Consider the following 22,417-nt stretch of genomic DNA (forward strand, 5'->3'; position numbering starts at 1 on the left):
TCCCGTTAATGGTGCGATGATGTACAGCTGCTAGTTGTCCCGCTAGAACTGCGCTGCGCTTACATTTCCAGTTGCATTTCCATATTGGTTCAGAGCGGTTTGTTTACAAACTGTTCCTGGGATGGAAGTCTCGACACCGATAGCTCACAGTGCACAATGTCATTTGTGGATTTGTGTGTTTCAGGACTGTTCTGGCTTTGGGTTGTCATGTTGTTCAGGTGAAACTGAATGCTGAAGAGGACCTGAAGAAACTCAAACTTCCAAAGAAGTAAGTCCACAGACGCTGTGATATTATAAATGGAGTATCATGAGCCGCAGATGGTGTGGTGAGACGACAGATGGTGACTCGAAATGATGAAATTAGTTTTCAGCTTATAATGACAATCTCTCAGATTAATCAAATAGACTAGATGGATATTGATAATCACAGACGATGGGATTCATATTTAGCCATATTGTAGGGAAAAAATATCATTGTTGAAATCTTAATAACTGCAGTCGTGACCAGCACACAATCGGTGTCGTTTGAAAGCTTAGATGCTCGACTTTCCAATGCATGTAGAAATTATGACCAAAACTGAACAAGTGCTTTGAAATTTACAGATAAATCAGAAGTGTTACATTTTTATATTTTATACATATATATAAAAAAATTGCGCCGTACAGCATTAAAAATATCAATCTGATCAAATATTCATGTGTCATATGTCGTTGGAAAGCTCTTAAAGAGTAAAATACAACCAGACTATTTGTTTTACTCACAGACAAAAATATAGCGAGTAACAGATAAATGATTATGTGAACCCTTTGATGATTATGTTGCTGTTGCTTTTATGCTGCGTTTTTGTTTATAAGTTCATGATATATAAAATGAATATAAAATATCACATATGATTATTTCGAGTCTGTGATTATCTTTCAATGGAGTCCACACACAAGATAATCAGATGTATAGATCATTAGATAATCCACATGAAGCACAATGTTACGCCAAATACACGACACAGACTCAATGATGACTCAAATGACACAGAATGAAACTCATTCTGTGAAATCTCATGACTAAAATCATGTCTGCATGCTATGCAAACCTTTAGTCATTGTTGTGTTTGCATGTGTAATTAGTTCTTATGTACAATTATTATCTTTTATTTGTTTGGAGATGTTTTTGGACACTATGATCAATTATATTTGTAATGTTGTAACTTTTGATTGCTTTGTCGTATCAACACAAATGTTTTCTCAGTTACAGTTGACATGATTGAGAACCCAGAGATATAAAATGCAAAATAAGAAGAAAAGTTAATATTTGGCTCAATTTGGCCTGGGTATCTGACTGTCACCGCTGGAGTCGTGAGTTTGAATCCAGGGCGTGCTGAGTGACTCCAGTCAGATCTCCTTAGCAACCAAATTGTCCCGGTTGCTAGGGAGGGTAGAGTCACATGGGGTAACCGCCTCGTGGTCACTATAATGTGGTTCTCGCTCTCAATGGGGCGTGTGGTGAGTTGTGCGCGGATGCCGCGGAGAATAGCGTGAAGCCTCCACACGCGCTACGTCTCCACGGTAACGCGCTCAACAAGTCACGTGATAAGATGCGCGGATTGACGGTCTCAGACGTGGAGGCAACTGAGATTCGTCCTCCGCCACCCGGATTGAGGCGAGTCACTACAACACCACGAGGACTTGGAGCACTTTGGGAATTGGCCGTTACACAATGACACAGACTCAATGATGACTCAAATAACACAGAATGAAACTCATTCTGCATAATTTTCATTTTATAATGTAGACTGTGTCTGACTGTGTCTCTAAATCTCTTTCTCTGCGTGGTTTGTGTGCAGCTATATGATGTCTAATGGTTATAAACCCACACCTCTGGATCTGTCCGATGTGAAACTGACCCCGGCTCAGGAGCTGCTGGTGGACAAACTGGCGGAGAATGCTCATAACGTCTGGGCCAAAGACCGCATCAAACAGGGCTGGACCTACGGGATACAGCAGGTGCTCAACCTCTTTGATATTGTTCAAAACAACATAAGCAAGAGGTGTAATTATGAGTTGTTTTTCAGTCAGATTTAATCAAAGACATCATCATTTACTGTGTTTCTCAATTATTCCAAAGCAGTCGGTGTCCAATCAAAGAGTGTGTTTTTCCCTCAGGGCCAATCACAGCGTGTGTTTCTGTCCACAGGATGTGAAGAGCAAGCGTAACCCTCGTCTGGTGCCATATGCTTTACTCGATGAGCGCACCAAGAAGTCGAACCGTGACAGCCTCAGGGAGGCCGTACGCACTCTCATTGGATACGGATACAACATCGAGCCGCCCGACCAAGACGCTGGTGAGATCTTAATTCAGAGTCATGTGATGAAACTGAGAGAGATTCATTAAATTAATTACAACCCTAATTGTTTTTAGAAATAGTGTTCACATGTGAACGCATCCAGAAACACGTCTTTTATCCACTAATTGAAATCTTACAAAATATGTCTTAACCTCCTGAGAACGAGTGACGGCTGTGTGCAATCTCCATTTCTCTTTTTGCAACTAATACACATGCAAAAAAATAACAAATAAATGAAAAAACTGTTTTCCTAAAAATCGATGTCCTTGTATGTGGACAGCCGGATTCATTTGTGACGTTTCAAATAATGCCAAACTAAAGAAAGTCCTACATTTCTAAAATTCTCTCATTAAAATCTTAAAAATCTTTCTTAAATATTCTGACCTGTGAAAACATTAAGCTGTATTTTATGATTCTACACAAATAAAACATATATTAATAATAATAATAGTGATATTAGTAACAATAATAATTATTATAATAACAATTTCTCAAACCCTAACCCCAAATCTGAATTTATATATATATATATATATATATATATATATATAGTTATTATAATTTTTTATATTGTAAATAGAAATGAACTCCCAAGTGTTCACGTTTAAGCATCCCGTTGAACTTTTATTGTTAGCATTACATTTTTTTATCAAGTTTACACATTTTTATTTATTTCTTTTAATGTTTTTTTTACCACTTGTTTAAAAAATGTAATTATTAAAAATATTTATTAAATATTCTGACTTGTGTAAAATATTTACCTGTATTTTATTATACTATACGCACACACACACACACACACACACACACACACACACACACACACACACACACACACACACACACACACACACACACACACACACACACACACACACACACACACACATACACATGCACACACTCACACACACACACACACACACACACACTCACACACACACACACACACACACACACACACACACACATGCACACACGCACACATTCACACACACACACACATGCACACACATGCACACACTCACACACACACATGCACACACACACACACACACATGCACACACACACACACACACACACACACACACACACACACACTCACATGCACACACACACACACATGCACACGCACACACATTCACACACTCACACACACATGCACACTCACATACACGCACATACACATGCTCACACACTCACACACACACACACCCACACACATGCACACACTCACACACACACACACACAAATAATAACAGATAATGTATATTTACGTAAAGGCAAATGTTAATGAGCCCAAAATAAGGTTTTCTGTTTGTCAACAAAAGCTTCAGTTGCACATGATCTTTTATCAATTAAGGGTTAATTAGCTAAATGTTTGTTTTAGGTGAATATTGGGAAGGATTTCTTTTAATAGCTGTTAAATGATTATAAACCGATGATCATTCAGCTCAAACATCCTGACTTCAGTGTGACTGATACACAGAATGAGAGTTGGCATCAACTCTATTCTGGACTCTATAATGCCACGTGTTTATTTCTGTGACCTCTCTCTCATCAGGTCATGTGGTGGAGCGGTTGAGTATCGATAAGATCCGGTTCTTCCGTGTGGAGCGGACATACGCAGTGATGACCGGTAAATGGTATTTTGAGTTTGAGGCGGTGACGGGTGGAGACATGAGGGTCGGGTGGGCTCGACCCGGCTGTAAACCTGATGTAGAACTCGGTACTGATGATCAGGCGTATGTGTTTGATGGTCATCGGGTGAGTTTCAGATTCCTTCTTCAGTGTTTTTGTTGTTTTTACAGTAAAATACAATGATCGATTTGTAACCTCACTATTGACAGATTACCTGAATTCACTGGACATGCACCCCAAATTCTGTTATTTCTGTTTATCAATATTGGGTTGATCAGGGTCATCGGCTCCACATGGGCAGCCGTCTGTTTGGCCGCTGTTGGCATGCTGGTGACGTGGTCGGCTGTATGATCAACATGGAGGACAAATCAATGATCTTCACCCTCAACGGAGAAATCCTGATCACTAACAAGGGCTCTGAACTCTGTTTCACTGACTTTGACAGTAATGACGGTTAGAAAACACCCCTTGATTTAATCGACTTTATACAGTATAATTGACCTTTCTGATGCAAATGTGCTCAATTTACTTTGTTGACAAACATGTTCATTTAAAGAGCAGAAAAGCCCATCCATGGCTTTCCATTTGGAAATTTCGGAAATTTGAAATATCGTGGTGTATTTCAGAAAATGATGTATAATCTCAGACAGGCGTATGTGATTTGCTGGTGTCTTCTGGCCGTGAAATGTGATCTCAGCAAGTATAGACAAACACAATGTGCTTTAACAACACACACAGAATTATAATCTTTCATGTCTTTATTGAACACATCCCATTAAACATTCACAGTGCTTTGGAAAAAGTAAGTGAACCCTTGGATTTAATAACTGGCTGATTATGCTTTGGCAGCAATAACCTCAATCAAGCCTTTCCGGTAGATGCGGATTCGATCTGCACAACGTTCAGAAGGAATATTGGATCATTCTTCATTACAGAACTGCTTCAGCTCATATTCTTAGGATGTGTGGAGTCTCTCTTGAGGTCATTCCACAGCATCTCTATTGGGTTCTGAGCTCTGACTGGGACACTCCAAAAGTGGATTTTCTTTTTCTGAAGTCATTCTGTAGTGGATTTACTTCGATGTTTAGGGTCATTGTCCTGCTGCATCACCCAACTTCTACTGAGCTACAGCTGGTACACTGCCACCATGACAAGCCCCAAATCATGATGCTCCCTCCACCGTACTTCACTGTTGGCATGATGTTTTCATGTTGGTATGCGGTGCCCTTTTTATGCCATACGTAGTGATGCGCGTTCTCTCCAAACAATTCAACTTTAGTTTCATCAGTCCACAAAACATTTTCCCAGTAGCATTGTAGAGTGTCAAGGTGGTCTTTGGTATGTTTTCTGTATAGTAGACTCATGAACAGAGATGTTAACCAGTTCCAATGATTCCTTCAAGTCTTGAATATCTAATGGACACTTGTATTGAGAGTACCTATAGTACTAAATCATCTCCATTTATAGACAATTTGTCTAACTGTGGACAGATGAATATCTAACGGCCACTTCTAGAGAGAGTACCTATAGTACTAAATCATCTCCATTTATAGACAGTTTGTCTAACTGTGGACAGATGAATATCTAACGGCCACTTCTAGAGAGAGTACCTATAGTACTAAATCATCTCCATTTATAGACAGTTTGTCTAACTGTGGACAGATGAATATCTAACGGCCACTTCTAGAGAGAGTACCTATAGTACTAAATCATCTCCATTTATAGACAGTTTGTCTAACTGTGGACAGATGAATATCTAACGGCCACTTCTAGAGAGAGTACCTATAGTACTAAATCATCTCCATTTATAGACAGTTTGTCTAACTGTGAACAGATGAATATCTAACGGCCACTTCTAGAGAGAGTACCTATAGTACTAAATCATCTCCATTTATAGACAGTTTGTCTAACTGTGGACAGATGAATATCTAACGGCCACTTCTAGAGAGAGTACCTATAGTACTAAATCATCTCCATTTATAGACAGTTTGTCTAACTGTGGACAGATGAATATCTAACGGCCACTTCTAGAGAGAGTACCTATAGTACTAAATCATCTCCATTTATAGACAGTTTGTCTAACTGTGGACAGATGAATATCTAACGGCTACTTCTAGAGAGAGTACCTATAGTATTAAATCATCTCCATTTATAGACAGTTTGTCTAACTGTGGACAGATGAATATGTAACGGACACTTCTAGAGAGAGTACCTATAGTACTAAATCATCTCCATTTATAGACAGTTTGTCTAACTGTGGACAGATGAATATCTAACGGCCACTTCTAGTGAGAGTACCTATAGTACTAAATCATCTCCATTTATAGACAGTTTGTCTAACTGTGGACAGATGAATATCTAACGGACACTTCTAGTGAGAGTACCTATAGTACTAAATCACCTCCATTTATAGACAGTTTGTCTAACTGTGAACAGATGAATATCTAACGGCCACTTCTAGAGAGAGTACCTATAGTACTAAATCATCTCCATTTATAGACAGTTTGTCTAACTGTGAACAGATGAATATCTAAACTCTTCCAGATAACTTTGTTACCTTTTCAGCTTTATGCAAAGCAACAATTCTTGATTGTTGATCTTCTGAGATCTCTTGTTTGTGAGGCATGGTCCACGTCAGTAGATGTTTCTTGTGAATAGGAAACTCAAAATGTTTGAGTCAAAGTATCTCTAACCCACACCTCCAATCTCATTTCATTAACTCACTGCCACGTTTGACTCACTCCTGACTCTAATTAGCTTTTGTTGACGTCATTAGCCTAGGGGTTCACATACTTTTTACAACCTACACTGTGAATGTTTGATGTTTTAATATGTTCAAGATCAACTCTATAATTTGTTTGTTATTAGTTAAAACAGATTGTGCTTGATCATTATTGTATCTTTGATGAAGTTCAAATTAGACATAAATGTTTACATTAATACAGGCACCTCCAAAGGGTTTAATGTATGCTTTTATTTGGTTCTTGTCCCTCTAGGTTTTATCCCCGTGTGTAGTTTGGGTCTGTGTCAGATTGGTCGTATGAATCTCGGTAAAGACGCCAGCACGTTTAAATACTACACCATGTGTGGACTGCAGGAGGGCTTTGAACCGTTTGCCGTCAACATGAATCGTGAGGTCACCATGTGGTTTAGTAAACGTCTGCCGACCTTCTTCAACGTGCCAAAAGAGCACAAGCACATAGCGGTAAGAACAAGCGCCTCCAGACACTCGCTGTCAGATTGTGTTTTTGTTTTTCTTAATGATTATTGATTGAAAAGCTTCAATTCCCCCAAAGGAAGAACACTTTGAATGCAGCTTTTAATTGAAAATGTAATAAACGTGGTTGCAAAGTATCTGACCTCTTTAGGTTCCATAATAGCCACATCTCACTGTCGTCTTCTCATCATGTTTGCAGGTCACCAGAATCGACGGGACTATCGACAGCCCACCGTGTCTGAAGGTCTCCCATAAGATGTTTGGCACTCAGAACAGTAACGCTGACATGGTGTTCTGCAGATTGAGTATGCCCGTCGAGTTTCACTCCAGCTTCAAGAGCAGCATCTACGCTCACGTGAACGGAGTGCATGAGGAGGAACCGCTCAAACTCAAACACAGGTAACATTGTTTTATATCCATGTGATCATAAGCTAAATATCCCGTCAAACATCGAAATCTCTCTGTTAGAAAAGTGCTTGAAATGAAAGGTGTCCTTCAAAGATGAGGTCCACACTCTCCACTTTCATTGAATAATGTCTCTTAATATCCATTCAGCTCTTTACGGTCAGTTGTTCATTAAAAAGTAACATTTTAGTCACACCTATAGCATGGATGTGGTCAATAAACCGCGCGACGACTCTCTCGTTCATGAGCACTAAACCAAAAGGTGCTCATTGAACAGCCTCCATTCTTAAAGAGACAGTATCATTTTTGTGCATGTTATACAAGTGAATGTAAACTGTAAAATGTAAATACATGCACATTTTACACATTATAATTTTAAGTTAATTGATAGAATGTAGAATATTTGCATTTTTTAAAATCTAAAAATGTGATGATAACAATGACAACAAACAAATGATAAAACATGTTCTGTAAAATTATATTGTTTCTTTTGTACCTGATCAATCAGTAGTAACTATTGAAGGTTTGTTTGTCTTATAGTGAAACATACATGAGAAACTCTTTATTCTCATGAGAATTGATCATTTTCAAACATTTTTCTCAAATGTAAACAGAATTTTCTGTCATACTTTGTCATTCAAGTGTTGTTATATCGAATCTTAAACCATACATCGTACATCGAATGAATCGAGAGATTGTCCCACCCAAAGTATTTTTCTTAAAATCAGGAACCAAATTTGGAACGGGCAATTCTCATGGCACTCTAAGTCATCGTGGTGGCGTAGTGACTCGTCTCCGTGGTCTGAGACCGTCAATCCGCGCATCTCATCACGTGACTTGTTGAGCGCGTTACCGTGGAGATGTAGCGCGTGTGGAGGCTTCGCGGTATTCTCCGCGGCATCCACACACAACTCACCACACGCCCCACCGAGAGCGAGAACCACATTATAACGACCACGAGGAGGTTACCTCATGTGACTCTACCCTCCCTAGCAACCGGGCCAATTTGGTTGCTAAGGAGACCTGGCTGGAGTCACTCAGCACGCTCTGGATTCAAACTCACGACTCCAGATGTGATAATCAGCGCCAATACTCACTGAGATACGCGGGTCTCTAAAATTCTGATCTTTTTAATTTTGTTGAAGGTATCCCGTGAAGTCAATGAAACACTCGGATGAAGGAAGGAGAACGGACTACAGCAACATCACTACAGTAAGTTCTGTCTACTTTTGTTCTTTCTTAATAGCGTTCTTGAGTTGCTTTATGATTTACTGTATTTTCATCTGTGGCATCTTGTTGCCAAACCTTTAATGATTCTTTTTTTCTTCTTTGTATTTTATTATTTACTCCAATACGTTCTATTTACAATAAATGAACAATAACTGAAACTGGCTATTATGCTCCGGAAACTCGTGTCAAAAGATGAACAGAAATCAAAATAAGATAAAATAATAAATAACTATATATATATATATATGGGTCATTGACAAATAAGCTTGTTCGAGGCGATACAAATTTGCAGTTTAACCCTTTAAGCTCTGAAAGTGTTTTGAAAGATTTTTCTTTCAGTGGCGTACCCAAAATTAAAGACTTATTAAAAAAGGAAAGAAAACAAGCAGGGTCAAGTGTTTGGTATCATTATAAAGAAAACTGTTCAATTCTTTTAATGATATAGATTATGATACATTCTGAGATTCTCAGATTCTCAAACGGCTGAAAAATCACAAAAACAACTGAGCAAAATATTAATTTATTAATGTTTTCTGATTTGACATTTTATATCTCCGTGTGTAAATAAAGTGACTCAGAAAAACTGCTTTTGTTTTGTTCACAATCATGTCGACTGTATCTGAGAAAATATTGTGATGATACGACAAAGCAATCAAAAGTTCCAACATTACAAATATAATGTGTCATAGTGTCCAAAAACATCTCCAAACAAATAAAAGATAATAATAGTACATAAGAACTAATTACACATGCAAACACAACAATGACTAAAGGTTTGCATAGCATGCACACATGATTTTACTCATGAGATTTCACAGAATGAGTTTCATTCTGTGTCATTTGAGTCATCATTGAGTCTGTGTCGTGTATTTGGCGCCATCTCCTGGTGGTCATATGTAACATTGTGCTTCATGTGGATTATCTAATGATCTATACATCTGATTATCTTGTGTGTGGACTCGACTGAAAGATAATCACAGACTCTAAATAATGATGTGTGATGTTTTGTGATAATTATCAAAGACATATATTTAGCTGTTACTCACTATATTTTAGTCTGTGAGTAAAACAAATAGTCTGGTTGTATTTTACTCTTTAAGATCTTTCCAACAACATATGACACATGACTATTAGATCAGTTTGATGTTTTTTGCAATATGCAATAATATGTACAGTGCAAATTTTAAAAATAAATTATCAAAATGTAACACTTCTGATTTATCTGTAAATTTCAAAGTACTTGTTCAGTTTTTGTCATAATGTTACATGCATTGGATAGTCGAGCTTCTAAACTTTCAAACGACACCTGTTGTGTGTTGGTCAAGAATGTAGTTTTAAAATGTATTAATATAAATTAATATAGTATTAAAAATTACTTTAAACTCACTATACGCTATATAGCTGATTCTGGTCATAACTTTAGTTTGTAAGAGTGACAGGTGTATAAGCGCTTTTGTCTTTATTCCGCAGTATTATTATTCAGTGCGAGTATTCGCTGGTCAAGATCCATCATGCGTGTGGGTTGGTTGGGTCACCCCTGACTACCATTACTATAGCAACCACTTCAATCTCGGCAAGAACCGTACTGTGACGGTTACCCTTGGAGACGAGCGGGGTCGCGTGCACGAGAGGTGAGCACTCACCGTTAGTTGTACAGTACTTTATGACGAATCATGAGACACACTAACCTGACTTTCCCTCATCCGACAGTGTGAAGAGGAGTAACTGTTACATGGTTTGGGGTGGTGATGTCACCAGCACCGCTCACTCCACCAGCAGGAGCAATGTGGATCTAGAGATTGGATGCCTCATTGATTTGGCAACAGGGCTGTTAGCTTTCACAGTCAACGGCAAAGAACTTTCAAGCTCATATCAGGTTCATCAGACATAATTAGTGGATGCTTTGGATCAATTTAAACTCAGTCTGCCTGTAAAATAATCTGTGATGTATTTGCTGTGCAGGTGGAGCCAAGTACTAAACTCTTTCCTGCTGTGTTTGTACGGCCAACAAGTTCCAGTCTGTTCCAGTTTGAACTGAGCAAAATCAAGGTGAGTGAATCCTCATTGTCAAAAATGTCTCTCCACTTTTGCTTTTAAAACCATATGCATCTACATGTTAAGCATGCTAGCAACACCTAGCTTCATGTTAAACATGCTATTAATGCCTAGTTACATGCTAAAAATGCTAGCAACAACAAATAGCTTCATGGTAATTTTTTTTGGAACATGCTAGTAATGCCTAGCTACATGTTAAACCATGCTAGCAACACCTAGCTTATTGCTAAACATGTTAGCAACAAGCTAGTAATATCTAGTTACATGCTAAAACATGCTAGCAACACCTAGCTTATTGCTAAACATGTTAGCAACAAGCTAGTAATATCTAGCTACATGCTAAATCATGCTTGCAACATCTAGCTACATGTTAACAACATGTTAACAACATGCTAGAAACACCTAGCTACATGATCAAACATGCTAGCAACAACTAGGTTCATGCTAAACATGTTAGCAACATGTTAGTAATGCCTAGCTACATGCTAAAAAATGCTAGCAACATCTAGTTTCATGTTAATCATGTTAGCAATATGCTATTAATACTTAGCTACATGTTAAAACATGCTAACAACACCTAGCTTCATGTTAAACATGCTAACAACATGCTATTAATGCTTAGCTACTTGCTATAAAATGCTAGCAACATCTAGCTTCATGCTAAACATGCTAACAACACATAGATTCATGCTAAAGAATGCCATCAACACCTAGCTTCATGTTGAACATGCTAGAAACATGCTTATAATGCCTAGCTACATGCTAACAAATGTTAGCAACACCTAGTTTCATGTTAACCATGTTAACAACATGCTATTAATGCCTAGCTACATGTTAAACATGCTAGACAACACCTAGCTTCATGTTAAACATGCTATCAACATGCTATTAATGCCTAGTTACATGCTAAATCATGCTAGCAACACCTAGCTTCATGTTAAATATGTTAGCAACATTCTAGTATGCTATATGCTAAAAATGTTAGCAACACCTAGCTTCATGTTAAACATGCTGTTAATGCCTAGTTACATGCTAAAAATGCTAGCAACAACAAATAGCTTCATGGTAATTTTTTTTGGAACATGCTAGTAATGCCTAGCTACATGTTAAACCATGCTATCAACACCTAGCTTATTGCTAAACATGTTAGCAACAAGCTAGTAATATCTAGTTACATGCTAAAACATGCTAGCAACACCTAGCTTATTGCTAAACATGTTAGCAACAAGCTAGTAATATCTAGCTACATGCTAAATCATGCTTGCAACATCTAGCTACATGTTAGCAACATGTTAGCAACATGCTGGAAACACCTAGCTACATGATCAAACATGTTAGCAACACCTAGTTTCATGTTAACCATGTTAACAACATGCTATTAATGCCTAGCTACATGTTAAACATGCTAGAAACACCTAGCTTCATGTTAAACATGCTATCAACATGCTATTAATGCCTAGTTACATGCTAAATCATGCTAGCAACACCTAGCTTCATGTTAAATATGTTAGCAACATTCTAGTAATGACTAGCTATATGCTAAAAATGTTAGCAATGCCTAGCTTCATGCTAAACCTGTTAACAACATGCTAATATGCATCAGCTCTGCACTCTCACACTGGACTGTCATACATTATATTTTCTCTTAATAATACTGGCAACTGACTATCAACCGACATTCTGAATGTAAATACAGCACAATAAAACATACTGTATATTTTATCTATACTATTTATATTGTATACTGTGTTTCTATTGTGTGTATGTGTATTTTATATTGTGTGTATTGTATACAGTACATTGCATATTATTATTATAGTGTTGTGTAATCATGTGTATATTAGATATGCAAATTGTGTTGTGTAATCTGATATTAATGTAAATTGGTGTATGTCTCATCAGTGTCATGACTGCTATGTTGTTCGGAACTGCACCCAAGACTTTCACTGTTGCATTTGTGTATATGGTTGTGTGACAATAAAGTGATGTGATTTGATTTGATTGATTTGATAATAATGCCAGCTGCATGCTAAAACATGCTAGCAACACCTAGCTACATGCAACAAAATGCTAGCAATGCCTAGCTTCATGTTAAGCTTGTTAGTATCATGCTAGTAATGCCTATCGACATGCTAAAACATGTTAGCAATACCTAGCTATATGCTAAAAAATGCGAGCATCACTTAGCTTCATGTTAAACATGCTAACAAAATGCTATTAATGCCTAGCTACATGCTAAAAAATGCTAGCAACGTCTAGCTTCATGCTAAAACATGCTAACAACACCTAGCTACATATTAAAACATGCTAACAACGCCTAGCTACATACTAAAACATGCTAGCAATGCCTAGCTGCATGTTAAAACATGTTAACAACACCTATCTACATGCTAAAAAATACTAGCAATGCCTAGCTTAATGCTAAACATGTCAGCAACATGCTAGTAATGCCTAGCAACATGTTAAAACAGTTTAGCAACACCTAGCTACATGTTAAAAAATGTGAGTATCACCTAGCTTCATGTTAAGCATGCTAACAACAGGCTACAACATGCTATCGATGCTTATCTAAATGTTAAAATATGCTTGAAACAACTAGCAACATGTTAACAATGCCTACCTACATGCTAAAACATGTTAGCATTGCCTAGAAACATACTTGCAACATGCTAGCAATGCCTAACATCACGTTAAATTATAATAGCAATGTCTAGCCATATCTCTGCACCAGAACATCTCACTGATGTGGGGTGGGCTCCTTCAACTGTGGGCAGTTGGTGGGAAATTGTGGTTATGAGTTTTGTCACGGCAAGCACCTCTCATATTTTTATCGAGAAGTCTTAATAATTTTAGCGGATTCCTTTATTTAGACAGTTTGCTGCAATAAACAGCTTGAGTCATCAATCTAAAATGTTCCCAGAAGTCCAAATGTTGCATTGTTCTCCCTCACTGTCAAGTTGCGAATGGGTCAATTCTTTTCACTATTCCGTACAGAATAATGGTTTGTTTATAACTTGTCTTCTCCAGAACGCGATGCCCATTTCCTCTGCCATCTTTAAGAGTGAGCACAAGAATCCTGTTCCTCAATGTCCACCTCGTCTGGACATCCAGACCATCAACTCCGTGCTGTGGAGCCGAATGCCAAACACATTCCTGAAGGTGGAGACGACTCGCGTCAGTGAGAGACACGGATGGATGGCGCAGTGTCTGGAGCCGCTACAGATGCTCGCTGTACACATTCCAGAGGAGAACCGGTACAAACACACTTTTACACAAACCCAAATGAACGTGAATATATTTGTAAAACATGAGAATGAGTCATTTTTGCAGAGAGGAGGAAGTTTTGAGTTCTGAAACATACTGTATGTTTTTATTGTACAATTGTATCCCTCATGACATGACCCCTTTAAGGCTAGTTAACTACATTAGTTAACATAAACTAACGGTGAACAATACTTTGACAGCATTCATGTACCTTGATTATTATAAAATCCTTTATTGTATTAAACCTGGAATTGTACTTTAATAAAGACGAATCTGCCTCAATCCAGGTGTGTGGATATTATGGAGTTATCTGAACAAGAAGACTTGCGTAAATTCCACTATCACACACTGAAACTCTACTGTGCTCTGTGTGCACACGGAAACACGCGTGTAGCTCACGCCCTCTGCAGCCATCTCGACCAATCACAGCTCCTGTACACCATCAGCAACCAATACCTGTCGGGCATGCTTCGTGAGGGCTTCTACAACGTTCTCATCAGTGTACACCTGGAGACGGCCCGGGCCGCTCGCCTCATGATGAACAACGAGTTCATCGTCCCCATCACCGCCGAGACGCGCAGCATCCGACTCTTTCCTGACGCATCCAAACGGCACCAGCCTCCAGGCGTCGGCCTCAGCACCTCCCTCAAACCCAGACTCAACTTTGCTCCACCCTGTTTCATAAGCACCAAACGTGACCTGCACCTGTACAGTCCTGAAGTCCCATTGGACATTCTGAAGGAGAAGGCCATCAGCATGCTGACGGAGGCGGTGCAGGGTGGAGGAGATCACATTAGAGACCCTGTCGGTGGGAGTGTGGAATATCAGTTCGTGCCCATTCTACGGCTCATTAGCACGCTGCTGACGATGGCCGTCCTGACCAGCGATGACGTGCAAAAGATCTTACTGCTCATTGAGCCCAATGTGTTTGGAGGACAGATGGTTGAAGGACTGAGAGATGCGACAATGAAAGAAGGTCTGACTGGAGCCGAAGAGAAAGCTGTGGAAGCAGGAGAGGAAGAAGCTAAAGACAGTAAAGTTCTGATGAAGGGACTGCTGGAGAAGAAACTTCCAGAGTCTGTGAAACGACAGGTGAGAGATTACAGTGTCCTTCAGCTGTATTACCATGGTAACCACACTATACCATTACTGCAGATATTGATACTATCTTCTTCAAACTGCATAGGAAGAAGCTTCCCTTTGTCATTTTGTTTCATTTCTATACAACTAAAATTCTTCTGTAACTATATTTGTTACAGTACCGTTGTCGTCAAAAGCCTAGATTGTGTTGTTGTATGCGGTTGTTCTTGTTGAGGTCCGAACACCAGAACCAAATGGTTTTCATGACTTTCATTTCCATTTATGATTCTTGAACGATTCCTGCATTGCTATTCACTGGCACTGAACACAGCGTGACCAGTGTAGCCTGATTCCTGAACAAATGACTCTCTTTTGAATCTACATTACAAAACACACAGCGTGACCAGTGTAGTGCGATTCCCGAACAAATGACTCTCTTTTGAATCAACAGCACGAAACACAGCGTGACCAGTGTAGTCCGATTCCCGAACAAATGACTCTCTTTTGAATCAACAGCACGAAACACAGCGTGACCAGTGTAGTCCGATTCCCGAACAAATGACTCTCTTTGAATTGGAACTGTGATCATTCAATGGCTGAATTATTATCCTGTATTTTAACACATATAATGACGGTTTGTCCATGTTGCTGTTGTTTTTCTGTAGATGTGTGAACTCCTGCATTATTTCTGTGACTGTGAGTTGAGACATCGGATTGAAGCCATCGTGTCGTTCTCGGATAGTTTCGTCTCAAAGCTGCAGTACAACCAGAAGTTTCGTTATAATGAGCTGATGCTCGCTCTGAACATGTCTGCTGCCGTCACGGCCAAAAAGACCAAAGAGTTTCGCTCACCGCCGCAGGAGCAGGTATATGTTACACTCACACACTTACACTTTTACATTCTCCTGTAACAGCTGAACAGTTACATTATTACATGTTACATCACTTTACACATGTATTTCAGCAATATTCATGGCCGTTTATTCACTGCATTATGATGCATTATATCTCTTCCCAATACGGCTCCGTTCTCCTGATCTGAAACACAAATATGGACGTACTGCAGTCCAATGTTCTGCCATTAAAGCTCAGACCGGCTTCATTAATGGGGTCATTTGCTGTTTCTTTCAGATTAACATGCTGTTGAACTTTAATATGGGTGAAGATTGTCCGTGCCCGGGAGACATACAGGAGGAACTGTACGACTTCCACAGCGAGCTGCGACTGCACTGCGGTGAGATCAAACACACAGCGACTTCTCGTGATTATGATGTTAATGAAATGTAAACTTCAGCACGTTTGGGTCGTTTAAGTTTCCATAAACAATCACAACAATCACTCCTGTGTATTCCTGTAGTTGTTGTTTAGATAATATTGTAAACAATCTACGGGGAGAGGGAGAGTATTCGGAAAGCTGTTTGAAAACATTTCAAATCGGTGGCACAGAAATTACACGCTACATTTTTATATGCCACATTACCACTGGATAATAGAACATAAAACATCTCATATGATTATTTCGAGTCTGTGATTATCTTTCAATCGAGTCCACACACAAGATAATCAGATGTATAGATCATTAGATAATCCACATGAAGCACAATGTTACATATGACCACCAGGAGATGGCCAAACACACGACACAGACTCAATGATGACTCAAATGACACAGAATGAAACTCACTCTGAAATCTCATGACTAAAATCATGTGTGCATGCTATGCAAACCTTTAGTCATTGTTGTGTTTGCATGTGTAATTAGTTCTTATGTACAATTATTATCTTTTATTTCTTTGGAGATGTTTTTGGACACTATGATCAATTATATTTGTAATGTTGGAACTTTTGATTGATTTGTCGTATCAACACAAATGTATTGACACTGACTGTCACCGCTGGATTCGTGAGTTTGAGTGACTCCAGTCAGGTCTCCTTAGCAACCAAATTGGCCCTGTTGCTAGGGAGGGTAGAGTCACATGGGGTAACCAAATTGGCCCTGTTGCTAGGGAGGGTAGTGTCACATGGGGTAACCAAATTGGCCCAGTTGCTAGGGAGGGTAGAGTCACATGGGATAACTAAATTGGCCCGGTTGCTAGGGAGGGTAGAGTCACATGGGGTAACCAAATTGGCCCTGTTGCTAGGGAGGGTAGAGTCACATGGGGTAACCAAATTGGCCCTGTTGCTAGGGAGGGCAGTGTCACATGGGGTAACCAAATTGGCCCGGTTGCTAGGGAGGGTAGAGTCACATGGGGTAACCAAATTGGCCCTGTTGCTAGGGAGGGTAGTGTCACATGGGGTAACCAAATTGGCCCGGTTGCTAGGGAGGGTAGAGTCACATGGGGTAACCTCCTCGTGGTCACTATAATGTGGTTCTCGCTCTCAGTGGGGCGTGTGGTGAGTTGTGTGTGGATGAGAATAGCGTGAAGCCACCATACGCACTAAGTCTCCACGGTAACACGCTCAATAAGTCACATGATAAGATGCGCGGATTGACGTCTTAGACGCGGAGGCAACTGAGATTCGTCCTCCACCACCCGGATTGAGGCGAGTCACTACGCCACCACGAGGACTTGGAGCACTTTGGGAATTGGGCGTTTCACATTGGGGAGAGAAAAAATTAAAATATTTGGCTAAATCTTTTGAGAGTCTCAGAACGTATCAATATGTTAATCATTGAAACAATTGAAAAGTCTTCTTTACTGTGATCCCAAACACTTGACCCTCCTTGTTTGTTTTCTCGAGTTATCAGTCTTTAATTTTGGGTATTCCACTGAAACAGGAAATCTTTAAAAACACCTTCAGAGCTTAAAGGGTTAAAACGTGCTAAATTCATTAAAACCATTATAACGAGATCATTATGATGAAAACCATACAGGGGTGTTTTTAAAACTTTTTTGTGTGTTTTGAGTCATATGCAGACAATTTACAATGAAACCAACATGATAAAATGTTACAACCCAAAAAGATACAAATGTATCAGACCGGTAATGATGTTCATAAATGACTGTACAGCTGACGTGTAAACACAACCAGTGTTACAAAGCTTCACATCACACAAGCAGCTTATAGATGTTAAAGTGTTGATTTAGACATAATGTAACACAGCAGATGTGTCGAGTTTTGAGAGATCTCTATCCAGCACACAGCTCACACAGCAACATGATGTAAATAATTCAAGACCTCTGTCTTCGGGGAGCTTCAGTTGCAGTCGTGTGGGAGAGAACAGACAGTAATGTTACAGGACAGTAATCTGGAGGAAGCAGTATTTCATATTTCTGATGTGTTTGGTTTATTTGTCTCTGCAGGAGTTCCTGTGGAGGAGGACGAGGAAGATCTGGACTCGTCCATTAAAGGTCGACTGCTCGCTCTCATCTATAAGATCAAAGGTCAACCACAGAAATCTGAAACACAGCCCACAGAGAAAGAGCAGACCGCTCCCTGTAAGAACACATGCACAATCTTCCAGCTTGGATTAAATGCTTCAACTCGAGTTCAACTACATTGATATTTATTTCCCCAAACGTTTGATTTAAACTTCAACTCAAAGCACTTTTTGTCGTAGACGTGCTGTCTATTTTAGGCATGAAAAGCGATCTCTTCTTTTATTCATTGAACTGGAGGTAATTATATCAAAGCACATATAATTATAATTTCATTAAAACTAATTAATGTATTCATTATCACAAATTAGCAAAGATTATTACAGCATTTATTAATCTCGATGGTAACACTTTCTCTAAAGCCCATATTTATAATGCATTAGTAATGTCTCATAATACACCTTATATGTTATAACATCTCATATATAATTATAACTACAGTTATAATACATTATAAGTCTTCCCCTATTCATAGTTATAATTTAGAGTATAATGCATTCATAATGTCTCATAATACACCTTATAATATGTTATAACATCTCATATATAATTATATCTACAGTTATAATACATTATAAGACTTCTCCTATTCATAGTTATAATTTAGAGTATAATGCATTCATAATGTCTCTTAATACACCTTATAATATGTTATAACATCTCATATATAATTATAACTACAGTTATAATACATTATAAGACTTCTCCTATTCATAGTTATAATTTAGAGTATAATGCATTCATAATGTCTCATAATACACCTTATAATATGTTATAACATCTCATATATAATTATAACTACAGTTATAATACATTATAAGTCTTCCCCTATTCATAGTTATAATTTAGAGTATAATGCATTCATAATGTCTCATAATACACCTTATAATATGTTATAACATCTCATATATAATTATAACTACAGTTATAACACATTATAAGTCTTTCTCCTATTCATAGTTATAATTTAGAGTATAATGCATTCATAATGTCTTATAATACACCTTATAATATGTTATAACATCTCATATATAATTATAACTACAGTTATAACACATTATAAGTCTTCCCCTATTCATAGTTATAATTTAGAGTATAATGCATTCATAATGTCTCATAATACACCTTATATGTTATAACATCTCATTTATAATTATAACTACAGTTATAATACATTATAAATCTTCTCTTATTCATAGTTATAATTTAGAGTATAATGCATTCATAATGTCTTATAATACACCTTATAATATGTTATAACATCTCATATATAATTATAAATACAGTTATAATACATTATAAGACTTCTCCTATTCATAGTTATAATTTAGAGTATAATGCATTCATAATGTCTCATAATACACCTTATAATATGTTATAACATCTCATATATAATTATAACTACAGTTATAATACATTATAAGACTTCTCCTATTCATAGTTATAATTTAGAGTATAATGCATTCATAATGTCTCTTAATACACCTTATAATATGTTATAACATCTCATATATAATTATAACTACAGTTATAACACATTATAAGTCTTCCCTATTCATAGTTATAATTTAGAGTATAATGCATTCATAATGTCTCATAATACACCTTATAATATGTTATAACATCTCATATATAATTATAACTACAGTTATAATACATTATAAGACTTCCCCTATTCATAGTTATAATTTAGAGTATAATGCATTCATAATGTCTCATAATACACCTTATAATATGTTATAACATCTCATATATAATTATAACTACAGTTATAATACATTATAAGACTTCCCCTATTCATAGTTATAATTTAGAGTATAATGCATTCATAATGTCTCATAATACACCTTATATGTTATAACATCTCATATATAATTATAACTACAGTTATAATACATTATAAATCTTCTCTTATTCATAGTTATAATTTAGAGTATAATGCATTCATAATGTCTCATAATACACCTTATAATATGTTATAACATCTCATATATAATTATAACTACAGTTATAACACATTATAAGACAACTCCTATTCATAGTTATAATTTCAAGTATAATACATTCATAATGTCTCATAATACACCTTATAATATGTTATAACATCTCATATATAATTATAACTACAGTTATAATACATTATAAGTCTTCTCTTATTCATAGTTATAATTTAGAGTATAATGCATTCATAATGTCTCATAATACACCTTATAATATGTTATAACATCTCATATATAATTATAACTACAGTTATAATACATTATAAGTCTTCCTCTATTCATAGTTATAATTTAGTGTATAATGCATTCATAATGTCTCATAATACACCTTATAATATGTTATAACATCTCATATATAATTATAACTACAGTTATAATACATTATAAGTCTTCTCTTATTCATAGTTATAATTTAGTGTATAATGCATTCATAATGTCTCATAATACACCTTATAATATGTTATAACATCTCATATATAATTATAACTACAGTTATAACACATTATAAGACTTCTCCTATTCATAGTTATAGTTTAGAGCATAATGCATTCATAATGTCTCATAATACACCTTATATGTTTTTGTAGGTATGGGCATGTTACACATATGTACCGACTTACGTACATATAGGTAAAGTGTGGAAGTATGTAGTTTGTGCTATTGAGCCATTTTTCCACACCTCATTCTGAAACCCATATCAGATGTACATTTCGGCACTTCTGATTCGTGTGGAAAGTTTCACGAGTTATCGAGTATATTTAGGCCCTCAAAATTGCAATTTATTTTGGAAACAAATTATAAACGCCTAGAAGAACAATAGTGTCCTCGCACCATCAGTGCTCCGGCCCTAATTATTGCCAAAGAAATGTGCTAATTTACTCATGCTTACCCCGACAATCACAGTATATTATACAGTAAACATTTACCACCTAGAGTCTGATCAGAACCCCGTTACATTTCGTTATTATCTGACACTTTTATCCAAATGAGGAACATCAAACGCATTTTTGTCAAACAATCCTCATCCCTATCTGCAGAAATAACCCGACAGGTTTAACGCTCGTGTGCAGTGCTGAGTTCAGCGTCTGTTATATTATCTGATGTCCATCAAGTATCAGAGCGGGAATGTTCGTCAGCACTGTTTGTAATTAACCACCCTATAAAACCCTTATTGACCTCTGACAGACAGAGACATGACGGCCCATGAAAGAGTGATTGACAGATGACCTGAGCAGACACTTTTCTCCCATCAGTCTCGTTATTTAAAGGTTGATGACAGTCACTGCGACAGCGTCTGGGAATAAAGTCAGCACATTGTCAGAGGGATTTCAAGTGTCAGGGGCTAACTGGTATTAGCCTGGCATACCCGGCCTTTTCCAGGTGGCCCGACACACTTTGGGGCCGATCAGGGGCAAATAGGCCACGATAAGCTAAAATGAGCCGGCTTGTTATGCAGAACGGACCAAAAAAAAGTGATATGTGCAACAACCCCCCAATAGACAGCTATAGGATGCTCCCTTGCTCCCTATTTAGTGCATGACTTAACTGCATAGAGAGATATAGGATGCTCCCTTGCTCCCTATTTAGTGCATGACTTAACTGCATAGAGAGATATAGAATGCTCCCTTGCTCCCTATTTAGTGCATGACTTAACTGCATAGAGAGATATAGGATGCTGCCTTGCTCCCTATTTAGTGCGTGACTTAACTGTATAGAGAGCTATAGGATGCTCCCTTGCTCCCTATTTAGTGCATGACTTAACTGTATAGAGAGCTATAGGATGCTCCCTTGCTCCCTATTT

At 37.6% G+C, this 22,417-nt stretch overlaps 1 protein-coding gene across 1 annotated transcript in view; it reads left to right on the top strand.

Annotated features, from left to right (window-relative positions):
- The window catches only part of LOC127656938 (ryanodine receptor 3), a 245,618-nt gene that overhangs the window by 111,786 nt on the left and 111,415 nt on the right, over positions 1–22,417 (top strand). Inside the window, 16 exon segments of the mRNA XM_052145505.1 lie at positions 185–268; positions 1,842–2,001; positions 2,192–2,339; positions 3,909–4,111; positions 4,264–4,438; positions 6,982–7,190; positions 7,402–7,601; positions 8,753–8,819; positions 10,308–10,468; positions 10,548–10,713; positions 10,800–10,886; positions 13,920–14,146; positions 14,444–15,248; positions 15,902–16,102; positions 16,368–16,470; positions 18,542–18,676. Coding sequence (XP_052001465.1) covers positions 185–268; positions 1,842–2,001; positions 2,192–2,339; positions 3,909–4,111; positions 4,264–4,438; positions 6,982–7,190; positions 7,402–7,601; positions 8,753–8,819; positions 10,308–10,468; positions 10,548–10,713; positions 10,800–10,886; positions 13,920–14,146; positions 14,444–15,248; positions 15,902–16,102; positions 16,368–16,470; positions 18,542–18,676 — 3,131 coding nt within the window.

Source organism: Xyrauchen texanus, chromosome 16 (genome assembly GCF_025860055.1).
Source record: "Xyrauchen texanus isolate HMW12.3.18 chromosome 16, RBS_HiC_50CHRs, whole genome shotgun sequence".
NCBI classification, from domain to species: domain Eukaryota; kingdom Metazoa; phylum Chordata; class Actinopteri; order Cypriniformes; family Catostomidae; genus Xyrauchen; species Xyrauchen texanus.